Source organism: Oncorhynchus gorbuscha, linkage group LG15 (assembly GCF_021184085.1).
Source record: "Oncorhynchus gorbuscha isolate QuinsamMale2020 ecotype Even-year linkage group LG15, OgorEven_v1.0, whole genome shotgun sequence".
Lineage (NCBI taxonomy): Eukaryota > Metazoa > Chordata > Actinopteri > Salmoniformes > Salmonidae > Oncorhynchus > Oncorhynchus gorbuscha.
The window spans coordinates 19,171,025-19,183,431 of NC_060187.1; the positions used below are offsets into that span (position 1 = coordinate 19,171,025).

The 12,407-nt window shown below is 45.1% G+C and overlaps 1 protein-coding gene across 1 annotated transcript in view; it reads right to left on the reverse strand.

Moving 5' to 3' along the window:
• The window catches only part of LOC123996699 (1-phosphatidylinositol 4,5-bisphosphate phosphodiesterase gamma-1-like), a 94,039-nt gene that overhangs the window by 36,113 nt on the left and 45,519 nt on the right, over nt 1–12,407 (reverse strand). Inside the window, exons 6-16 of the mRNA XM_046300313.1 lie at nt 12,294–12,374; nt 12,138–12,172; nt 11,862–11,934; nt 5,447–5,542; nt 5,236–5,354; nt 4,956–5,041; nt 2,913–3,033; nt 2,569–2,737; nt 2,249–2,368; nt 1,991–2,116; nt 1,484–1,668 (exon numbers count right to left, since the gene is read on the reverse strand). Coding sequence (XP_046156269.1) covers nt 1,484–1,668; nt 1,991–2,116; nt 2,249–2,368; nt 2,569–2,737; nt 2,913–3,033; nt 4,956–5,041; nt 5,236–5,354; nt 5,447–5,542; nt 11,862–11,934; nt 12,138–12,172; nt 12,294–12,374 — 1,211 coding nt within the window. The remainder of the gene's footprint in view (nt 1–1,483; nt 1,669–1,990; nt 2,117–2,248; nt 2,369–2,568; nt 2,738–2,912; nt 3,034–4,955; nt 5,042–5,235; nt 5,355–5,446; nt 5,543–11,861; nt 11,935–12,137; nt 12,173–12,293; nt 12,375–12,407) is intronic.

Here is a 12,407-nt window from a genome sequence, read left to right on the forward strand (position 1 = left end):
GACATAGAGAAGACCAGCACAGAGAGGACCAGCATAGAGAGGACCAGCATAGAGACATAGAGAAGACCAGCATAGAGAGGACCAGCATAGAGACATTGAGAGGACCAACATAGAGACATTGAGAGGACCAACATAGAGACATAGAGAGGACCAGCATAGAGACAGCATAGAGACATAGACCAACATAGAGAGGACTAGCATAGAGAGGACCAACATAGAGACATGGAGAAGACCAGCATAGAGAGGACTAGCATAGAGAGGACCAACATAGAGACATAGATTGGACCAGCATAGAAACATAGAGAGGACTAGCATAGAGACATAGAGAAGACCAGCATAGAGAGGACCAGCATAGAGAGGACCAGCATAGAGACATAGAGAGGACCAGCATAGAGAGGACCAGCATAGAGACATAGAGAGGACCAGCACAGAGAGGACCAGCATAGAGACATAGAGAAGACCAGCACAGAGAGGACCAGCACAGAGAGGACCAGCATAGAGACATAGAGAGGACCAGCACAGAGAGGACCAGCATAGAGACATAGAGAGGACCAGCACAGAGAGGACCAGCATAGAGACATAGAGAGGACCAGCATAGAGAGGACCAGCATAGAGACATAGAGAGGACCAGCATAGAGAGGACCAGCATAGAGACATTGAGAGGACCAACATAGAGACATTGACAGGACCAACATAGAGACATTGAGAGGACCAACATAGAGACATTGAGAGGACCAGCATAGAGACATAGAGAGGACTAGCATAGAGACATAGAGAAGACCAGCATAGAGAGGACTAGCATAGAGACATAGAGAAGACCAGCATAGAGAGGACTAGCATAGAGACATAGAGAAGACCAGCATAGAGAGGACTTGTCAGGATTTGGCCAGGGTTGTTCCGGTTTTTGGTCACTAGATGCCCCCATTGTGCCTTTTGACCTTTTGATTTCCCTTGATCCCCATTATTATTTGCACCTGTGCCTCGTTTCCCCCGATTGTATTTAAACCCTTTGTTTTCCTCAGTCCTTTGCTCTGTGTTTGTATGTTAGCACCCAGCCCTAGTACTCTGTGAACTCTTGTTGATCCCAGTGGACTCGCTTGTGGAATTCTGTTTTTTGTTCTTGTTTGTTTGTTTTTGAGTATCTTCTGAGGCTTTTTGTGCTATACCTTCCACCTTGTGGATTTACCTTTTTGTCTTGGAGGATTACCTTTGTTCTTGTGGAATTCCTTTTGAGGTTGTGGAGTTACATGTTTTCCTGAAGAACTTCACTTTTTACTTCATTAAATACACCGTCTCAAGTACTGCTGTGTCTGCCTCATCTTCTGGGTTCTGCCAACTATTCGTGGCTCAGTTGGTTAAGTGACTGTTTCTCACTCCGGAGACCCGGGTTCGTAACCGGGTCCTGACAGGACTAGCATAGAGACATAGAGAAGACCAGCATAGAGACATAGAGAAGACCAGCATAGAGACATAGGTGACTGACCAAAAGGAGAGGGTGTAGTCTCCTACGAAGGTCTCACTCTCTCGGACCAGGAAGGTCCCATCCTTGCCCCCGCCCTCACAGTACTCCTGCAGCAGTTTCTCAGCAACCTGTCTCCCATCCCGCCCCCCTCCCAGCTTCCCATGGAACCAGCGCTCTGCACAGTGCTGCTCATTGTTGTTACACTCCTAGATGGGGGACAGAGGGGTGGTGGTGGGAGGAGAGAGAGATTAGAAATGCAAATTACAAAAAAACATTCCGTTCCACTTAATTCGACATCCTGCTATTTACCTAGTAAGTACTGTAGTTAGACATTAAGTGGTAAAATAGTAATTACCTAACAATTACATTTAGGTTTCTTTCCTCACATTGAAGGTCATTGAGTGTGTTGAATTCTTTTAAGTAGGTCACCGAAAGTATGTTGTTACCAAATATGACCAAACAGGACAGTTAAATATGGTGTGAGCAAGAATTGTTTGTTCCACTCACATTTGTAACCATCCCTCTCACCTCTTTCCCTCTCCCCCCCTCCTCTTCTTCCTCCTCCTCCTCTTCCTCGGCAGTCTGGTAGTGAGAAGTCTCCTCCGAGTAGTAGATCTTATTACTGCTCAGAACAAAGTAGTGGGGAGTCCATGTCTGAAACACACACACACACACACACACACACACAAACACACATGTAACCAACATAGAAATGATGACACACACACACATATCTACTGTATGCCCACACGTCACATACACATATGTTCCCACACACACACTCACGTGGTCTATGGGGTCTTCCAGGTAGAGAATGCCATTCCTGAGGGAGTTACTAATGTCAGCCTCAGAGTAGCTGGCTGACGTCACCTCTTCATACAGAGAGCCCTCTACCAGTTTCTTATGCTGAAACACACAGTTTAGTTAAGGTTGACTAGTGGTTGACTTTGGGTCAGTATTGTGTCTGAAATGGCATACTATTCCCTTTTGTAGTCTTATGACCAGAGGCCCTACAGCCATTTCAGACAGCCATGTCAGACACAGCCCACAGACTTGGCATGGTCATGTTATGGTCAGTGTGTTTGACCGTTCGGTTGTTCAGTCACCTTGATGAGTATCTTCCTGCGTAGCTGGTAGGGCGAGGGCAGCTCATCTGCATTCAGGTCCACTGGTTTGGTCAGCAGCAGATCTCCAAACACCTTCTTAAAGTGAGTAGCCATGTTCCTTTGTTGGACCACACTACAGTGGTCCTCTATGGACAGAATCACTGGGTACCTACAGATACAGATACACACAGATACAAACACACGTGTAAGACACACATGTTAAAGAGAGACAGTGAGTGAGTGAGTGAGTGAGTGAGTGAGTGAGTGAGTGAGTGAGTGAGTGAGTGAGTGAGTGAGTGAGTGAGTGAGTGAGTGAGTGAGTGAGTGAGTGAGTGTCTACTCACTCTGAAGTGACAAAGGCATGCTCTTTGATGGTGTGCAGCACGTCCAGGAATTTGATCTTGGAGGTGAGAGTGTGGCCATGGTAGATGATTGGCAGGTCATCAGGCCCATCCCAGCAATCAACTGAAACAATGTTTTCACACAGTGCAAGGTCAAAGGTCAAGGTTAGATTTGATGAATAATTGCTTTGAATGTTCCTGCATGCTTTATTCTTGTGTGGTGTTGCTTTGGCAATACAACTTTTTTTCATCATGCCAATAAAGCATTTAGAATAGAATTGAATTGAGAAAGAGAGATAGAGGGAGTTGAAGAGGAATTGAATTGAGAAATAGAGATAGAGGGAGTTGAAGAGGAATCGAATTGAGAAAGAGAGATAGAGGGAGTTGAAGCGGAATTGAATTGAGAAAGAGAGATAGAGGGAGTTGAAGAGGAAATTGAATTGAGAAAGAGAGATAGAGGGAGTTGAAGAGGAATTGAATTTAGAAAGAGAGATGGAGGGAGTTGAAGAGGAATTGAATTGAGAAAGAGAGACAGAGGGAGTTGAAGAGGAATTGAATTGAAAAAGAGAGACAGAGGGAGTTGAAGAGGAATTGAATTGAGAAAGAGAGATGGAGGGAGTTGAAGAGGAATTGAATTGAGAAAGAGAGACAGAGGGAGTTGAAGAGGAATTGAATTGAGAAAGAGAGATAGAGGGAGTTGAAGAGGAATTGAATTGAGAAAGAGAGACAGAGGGAGTTGAAGACGAATTGAATTGAGAAAGAGAGATAGAGGGAGTTGAAGAGGAATTGAATTGAGAAAGAGAGACAGAGAGTTGAAGAGGAAAATGAATTGAGAAAGAGAGACAGAGGGAGTTGAAGAGGAATTGAATTGAGAAAGAGAGACAGAGGGAGTTGAAGAGGAAATTGAATTGAGAAAGAGAGACAGAGGGAGTTGAAGAGGAATTGAATTGAGAAAGAGAGACAGAGGGAGTTGAAGAGGAAATTGAATTGAGAAAGAGAGACAGAGGGAGTTGAAGAGGAATTGAATTGAGAAAGAGAGACAGAGGGAGTTGAAGAGGAATTGAATTGAGAAAGAGAGACAGAGGGAGTTGAAGAGGAATTGAATTGAGAAAGAGAGACAGAGGGAGTTGAAGAGGAAATTGAATTGAGAAAGAGAGACAGAGGGAGTTGAAGAGGAATTGAATTGAGAAAGAGAGACAGAGGGAGTTGAAGAGGAATTGAATTGAGAAAGAGAGACAGAGGGAGTTGAAGAGGAATTGAATTGAGAAAGAGAGACAGAGGGAGTTGAAGAGGAATTGAATTGAGAAAGAGAGACAGAGGGAGTTGAAGAGGAATTGAATTGAGAAAGAGAGACAGAGGGAGTTGAAGAGGGAATTGAGAAAGAGAGACAGAGGGAGTTGAAGAGGAATTGAATTGAGAAAGAGAGATAGAGGGAGTTGAAGAGGAATTGAATTGAGAAAGAGAGATAGAGGGAGTTGAAGAGGAATTGAATTGAGAAAGAGAGATAGAGGGAGTTGAAGAGGAATTGAATTGAGAAAGAGAGACAGAGGGAGTTGAAGAGGAATTGAATTGAGAAAGAGAGATAGAGGGAGTTGAAGAGGAATTGAATTGAGAAAGAGAGACAGAGGGAGTTGAAGAGGAAAATGAATTGAGAAAGAGAGACAGAGGGAGTTGAAGAGGAATTGAATTGAGAAAGAGAGACAGAGGGAGTTGAAGAGGAAATTGAATTGAGAAAGAGAGACAGAGGGAGTTGAAGAGGAATTGAATTGAGAAAGAGAGACAGAGGGAGTTGAAGAGGAAATTGAATTGAGAAAGAGAGACAGAGGGAGTTGAAGAGGAATTGAATTGAGAAAGAGAGACAGAGGGAGTTGAAGAGGAATTGAATTGAGAAAGAGAGACAGAGGGAGTTGAAGAGGAATTGAATTGAGAAAGAGAGACAGAGGGAGTTGAAGAGGAATTGAATTGAGAAAGAGAGACAGAGGGAGTTGAAGAGGAATTGAATTGAGAAAGAGAGACAGAGGGAGTTGAGGAAGATGAAGTTCTTACGTTCTATGCAGCGACAGCCCATCCTCAGGCAACGAGCGTAGGCCTCTAGAGATGACTCACTGGAGAACTGATCACCTGTCAGATACCTGAGAGAGAAGGGGGAGAAAGGGAGAGGGAGCAAATGAAGGAGAGGGAGGGAGAGAAGAGGAAGATAGGAGAGGAGGAAAGGAAGTGAAAAGAGAGAGTGTTATATGGAGGGTTGAATGAGCAGTATGTAATTTGGTAATTTGAGAGAGATACAGAGAGGTAGAGGTATAGAGGTATAGAGGTGTGACCCTACGTGTTGTGTGATGAGGAAATCCAGTACTGAGACAGGGGTCTCTTCATGTCGTCAGAAACAACAACAGCAGGTCGAGGGTCACACAATGAGTTCTCCTTGGAGTACAGGAACGTCAGGAACTGAACAGAGAACAATACATTAGAGGATGAGCAGACCAGGGAGAGAGAGAGTGGTGTGTATGTGTGCATGTGTTTGTATGCATGGGTCTTACCTCATCTAGCTGTAGCATAGGTTCGGTCTGTGCTCTACCCCTCAGGTAGCCCGTTAGGAACTCTCTGACGCGGCTCAGGTCCGACGCCCATGACTCCTGCATGTGTCACATGGTCATGACATCATCAACATGCGACCAGGAAACACGTCTCAGTCATAGAGTTGGATAGAGGGCTAATTTGCCACAAAGCTTGTTTTAGCATTTGCAGTACCATTGAGGACTCACAATTTTGAAGTAGTCAACTGGGTGGGACTTTCTATGGGTTAAGGAAAGATCACAGAAATTCAACCAGGTCATCAGGAGAGATCACCAATGAATTATACTCCTGAGCAAACGTTCCATAACTACAGGTGACAGTTAGATCACCAACCTTAGGCTTATCCTATCCCACCTCAAAACCTTCACTTACAGCCTCCTCGACCCACTGCAGTTCGCCTATAGAGCCAACAGGTCTGTGGACGCCGCTGTCAACATGGATCTCCACTACATCCTTCAGCACCTCGACAACCCAAAGACTTGTGTGAAGTCATCTGACTCCATTTGTCAGTGAATCAACAACTTCCTGTCCAACAGGACACAATACGTGAAGCAGAGAAAACCTCTCTTGGACTCTCTGTCCCTTCTTCTATGCTCACTCTAATCCAACGAATGCACCGCCGACAACCCGCCGGTCAAACAACTCAAGTTCGCAGATGACACCACCCTGGTCGGCCTTATCTCCAACGGTGACGAGTCTATGTACCGGAGAGAGGTTGACAGGATGGTGGCCTGGTGCAGTCACAAAAAATCTACGGCTGAGTCATCCAAATTCCTGGGGACCATCACCTCCCATAACCTCAAGTGGGAGGACAACAGCACAGTGGTCACCAAGAAGGCACAACAGAGGGTGCACTTCTTGCGTCAGCTGAATAAATTCAAACTCTCACTCTACACAGCCATCATCGAGTCCATCCTCACCTCCTCGATCACTGTCTAGTTCGGAATGCCTCTGCCTGGTGCAAGGGCAAACTGCAACGGATTGTGGAAATGCTGTGAGGGTCATCGACTGCCACCTGCCCTCCATCGTAAGCCTTCACGACTCCAGGACAAGGAAGCATGCAGGAAAGATCATCACCGACCACTTTCACAACGATCGTCACCTCTTCCAAAGACTCCCCTCTGGCGAACGGTACAGATCAATCACAACCAAAACCTTCTGCAACCTGAACAGCTTCTTCCCCCATGCTGTGACCCTTACCAACCGGCCACCTGGATCTTCTGATTCATGGACTATGCACCCTACAATACGCACACTGTCTATGAACTCTACAATACGCCCACTGTCTATGCACCCTGCAATACTCACACTGTCTATGAACCCTACAATACGCACACTGTCTATGAACTCTACAATACGCCCACTGTCTATGCACCCTGCAATACTCACACTGTCTATGAACCCTACAATACGCACACTGTCTATGAACTCTACAATACGCCCACTGTCTATGCACCCTGCAATACTCACACTGTCTATGAACCCTACAATACGCACGCTGTCAATGAACCTTGCAATACTCACAATGACTATGCACTCTGCAATATGCACACTGTCTATGCACCCTGCAATAATCACACGGTCTATGCACCCTGCAATACTCACACTGCCTATGCACCCTGCAATACTCACACTGTCTATGCACCCTGCAATACTCACACTGTCTATGCACCCTGCAATACTCACACTGTCTATGCACCCTGCAATAGTCACACTGTCTATGCACCCTGCAATACTCACCGTGTCTATGCACCCTGCAATAGTCACACTGTCTATGCACCCTGCAATACTCACCGTGTCTATGCACCCTGCAATAGTCACACTGTCTATGCACCCTGCAATACTCACCGTGTCTATGCACCCTGCAATAGTCACACTGTCTATGCACCCTGCAATACTCACCGTGTCTATGCACCCTTCACTTTCTTCCTAGAACTGCACATTGCTCTTTGCACTGCCCTTTGCACTCTGCCACGGACTAACTATATTTCCCCCATTGCACATCGTCATGTCCATGTAGTTTTATTCATACATCTCTACCTGCATAAGTTATAATGTAGCTGACTGTATATGGTTTGTAATGTAGTCTGTAGTTTTATTCATACATCTCCACCTGCATAAGTTATAATGTAGCTGACTGTATATGGTTTGTAATGTAGTCTGTAGTTTTATTCATACATCTCCACCTGCATAAGTTATAATGTAGCTGACTGTATATGGTTAATTGTCTGTCTGTATACTCTGTTAATTGTCTGTCTGTATACTCTGTTTATTGTCTGTCTGTATACTCTGTTAATTGTCTGTCTGTGTACTCTGTTTATTGTCTGTCTGTGTACTCTGTTAATTTTCTGTCTGTAATCTCTGTTAATTGTCTGTCTTTTTTTTTCTTCAAGGTTTCCAAGATGGTGTAGCAGTCAGACATCCTTTGGTGTATATATGTTTTGTATCTTTTTGTCTTTTTCTTCGCATATCTTGTTATATATTTTTTCTAAAAACTAAACTTCAAAACACTCTCCTGCAACCCGCCTCACTAAATGTGGTGCAGATTTATTTTTTCCCCAAAATCCACAACAGAAGCTAGCCAGAAGCTAGCCAGAAGTTAGCCAGATGCTAGCCAGAAGTTAGCCAGAAGCTAGCCAGAAGTTAGCCAGAAGTTAGCCAGAAGTTAGCCAGCTCACTAGCTAACGTTAGTATTCAGCTAAACACGGCTAGCAGTCATCAGCTATCCTTTAGCTAGGAAAGCTATCACCAGTTTTGTACAACACGACTCCAGAGCATATCCTCGGATTTCTACCGCAAGCTCTGGACATTTACACCTGGATCTTGCAGCTAACAAGCTGCTATCCGAGTGACTATTGGCTAACGTCGATTCCGGAGCAAACACCAATTATCCTGAAGCTAGCCACTCCTGGGCCACAAAAACCTATCCGGACCCGTTTTACTGCCGATGCGGAGCCCCGCCGGGCCTTCACGACTGGAATACCGACATTTTCTGCCGAAGGGAGTTATTAAACTGGCCCCTCCATCGCGACGTAACCTGAACGCCCATCTGCTAACAGCGGCCCGCTTATCGTTAGCTGTCTTGAACATATCAGCTGCTATCTGAACAGGTTTATCGAACAATCTTCTTGGGCCACTATAACTATAACTATTTTGACAATTGGATTTGTCCCCTCTACCACACGGAACCCACTAATCTACCGACGGAAACACACGGGGTGTCTAAAAACAGACCTCCATCTTCTGCTAGCTTGCAACCCACGGCTCGGCTAGCTGTCTGAATCGCCGTGACCCCAACAAACCTCACTACTCACTGGACCCTTATGATCACTCAGCTAAGCATACCTCTCCTTAATGTCAATATGCCTTGTCCATTGCTGTTCTGGTTAGTGTTTATTGGCTTATTTCACTGTAGAGCCTCTAGCCCTGCTCATTTTCCTTATCCAACCTTTCAGTTCCACCACACACACATGCGATGACATCACCTGGTTTCAATTATGTTCCTAGAGACAATATCTCTTTCATCATCACTCAATGCCTAGGTTTACCTCCATTGTACTCACATCCTACCATACCTTTGTCTGTACACTATTCCTTGAATCTATTTTATCGCCCCCAGAAACCTGCTCCTTTTACTCTCTGTTCCGAACGTCCTAGACGTCCAATTCTCATGGTATTTTGCCGTACCCTTATCCCACTCCTCCTCTGTTCCTCTGGCGATGTAGAGGTGAATCCAGGCCCTGCAGTGCCTAGCTCCTCTCCTATTCCCCAGGCGCTCTCTTTTGATGACTTTTGTAACCATAAAAGCCTTGGTTTCATGCATCTTAACATTAGAAGCCTCCTCCCTAAGTTTGTTTTATTCACTGCTTTAGCACACTCTGCCAACCCGGATGTCTTAGCCGTGTCTGAATCCTGGCTTAGGAATACCACCAATAACTCTGAAATCTCCATCCCTAACTACAACATTTTTAGACAAGATAGAATGGCAAAAGGGGGTGGTGTTGCAATCTACTGCAGAGGTAGCCTGCATAGTTCTGTCCTACTATCCAGGTCTGTGCCCAAACAATTTGAACTTCTACTTTTAAAAGTCCACCTCTCTAAAAACCAGTCTCTCACTGTTGCCGCCTGCTATAGACCACCCTCTGCCCCCAGCTGTTATCTGGATGCCATATGTGAACTGATTGCCCCCCATCTATCTTCAGAGCTCGTGCTGTAGGTGACCTAAACTGTGACATGTTTAACACCCCGACCATCCTACAATCTAAGCTTGATGCCCTCAATCTCACACAAATTATCTATGAACCTACCAGGTATAACCCCAAAGCCGTAAACACGGGCACCCTCATAGATATCATCCTAACCAATTTTCCCTCTAAATACACCTCTGCTGTTTTCAACCAAGATCTCAGTGATCACTGCCTCATTGCCTGCATCCGTTATATGTCAGCGGTCAAACGACCTCCACTCATCACTATAAAATGCTCCCTGAAACACTTCAGCGAGCAGGCCTTTCTAATCGACCTGGCCCGGGTATCCTGGAAGGATATCAACCTCATCCTGTCAGTAGAGGATGACTAGTTATTTTTTTTAAAGCCTTCATCACCAACTTAAATAAGCATGCCCCATTCAAGAAATTTAGAACCAAGAACAGATATAGCACTTGGTTCTCTCCAGACCTGACTGCCCTTAACCAACACAAAAACATCCTGTGGCGTTCTGCATTAGCATCGAACAGCCCCTGTGAAATGCAACTTTTTAGGGAAGCTAGAAACCAATATACACAGCAGAAATTTGCTTCCTGCAACACAAACAAAAAAAGGTTCTGGAACATTGTAAAGTCCATGGAGAATAAGAGCACCTCCTCCCAGCTGCCCACTGCACTGAGGATAGGAAACTCTATCACCACCGATAAATCCACTATAATTGAGAATTTCAAGAAGCATTTTTTCACGGCTGGCCATGCTTTCTACCTGGCTACCCCTACCCCTGTTAACAGCACTGCACCCCCCACAGCAACTCACCCAAGCCTTCCACATTTCTCCTTCTCCCAAATCCAGTCAGCTGATGTTCTGAAAGAGCTGCAAAATCTGGACACCCACAAATCAACCGGGCTAGACAATCTGGACCCTTTCTTTCTAAAAATTATCTGCCGAAATTGTTGCAACCCTGTTCAACCTCTCTTTTGTGTCGTCTGAGATTCCCAAAGATTGGAAAGCAGCTGCGCTCATCCCACTCTTCAAAGGGGGGGACACTCTTGACCCAAACTGCTACAGAGCTAAATCTATCCTACCCTGCCTTTCTAAGGTCTTCGAAAGTTAACAAACAGATCACCGACCATTTCGAATCCCACTGTACCTTCTCCACTATGCATTCTGGATTCAGAGCTGGTCACGGGTGCACCTCAGCCACGCTCAAGGTGCCACGCTCAAGGTACTAAAATATATCTTAACCGCCATAGATAAGAAACAATACTGTGCAGCCATATTCATTGACCTGGCCAAGGCTTTTGACTCTGTCAATCACCACATTCTTATCAGCAGACTCAACAGCAGACTCATTGGTTACTCAAATGATTGCCTCGCCTGGTTCAGCAACTACTTATCTGACAGAGTTCAGTGTGTCAAATCTGAGGGCCTGTTGTCCGGGCATCTGGCAGTCTCTATGGGGGTGCCACAGGGTTCAATTCTTGGGCTGACTTTCTTCTCTGAATATATCAATGATTTTGATCTTGCTGCTGGTGAGTCTCTGATCCACCTCTATACAGACGACACCATTCTGTATACTTCTGGCCCTTCTTTGGACACTGTGTTAACTAACCTCCAGACGAGATTCAATGCCATACAACTCTCCTTCCATGGCCTCCAACTGCAAGTAAAACTAAATGCATGCTCTTCGAAACGATCGCTGCCCTCACTTGCCCGCCCGTCCAGAGTAGTGCTCTGTTAATTGTCTGTCTGTGTATTCTGTTAATTGTCTGTCTGTGTACACCAATAAAGGAGATTCAAGAAGAATACAAAAGAAATGTGAGGTGGGGAGATGGATAGACATCAAAGAAAAGGAGGAGATTCTGATACCTGTTCAAACACACTCCTGGTGGCAGTATGTATGTGCCCTTTCAGTTTGTTTACAAACTGTCAATATACTCATAGAAGAAGTAGAAGAAGACATTGAGAACATTAAAATTGAGATAGTTCTCAATGGTACTGTCCATGCTATCACATAAACCATTAGTGCAAAGATGCAGAGATTAGCTCTCTAGTACATCTCTAGAGAGCTCATACAGTTACAGACAGCAGCATCTGTTTCACTGAGCAGGAGACTCTCACAGCAGCACTGTGTAATACGTTAACCGTGAAGCACGTGAAAATGTGCCAGTACCTTCTGATCCAGCTGTAGAAACTTCTGGAAGTCGTAAAAAGAGATCTGACACAGCTCTGGTCTGTCCACATTCCTACACACACCCACACACACAGATTTTTTTTAAAGGGCAGTACAATATCTATAGGTTACCTCTAATTAGTAGGTTGAGAATAGAGGAGAATAAAAAAGAAAGTAGGAAGATAGATAGACATCAAAGAAATGGAGGAGATTTGGGAAGACACATATGGACAATAGGAGGTGGAGGAAAAGAGAAGAGGAGGAGGTGGGACTCACCGGAGGGGGAAAGAGAGCTCCAACTGCTCAATGATCTGAGGGAACAACGGGAGAGCCTGGTGAGGGAGGGGTACACAGGGCATGGAGTGTGTGTGTGTATTTGTGTGTGTGCATGAGCATTTGTGTGTGTGTGTACGTATATTTTCTATTACTCACACTCCTCTGTGCGTCGAACATCAATGTTCTGTAGAGCTGAGCAAAGTGAGGGAAGGAGAGATCACACCTGGCTTCCACTTCCTGTCCAGACAGGAAGTACACAAGTTATTACAC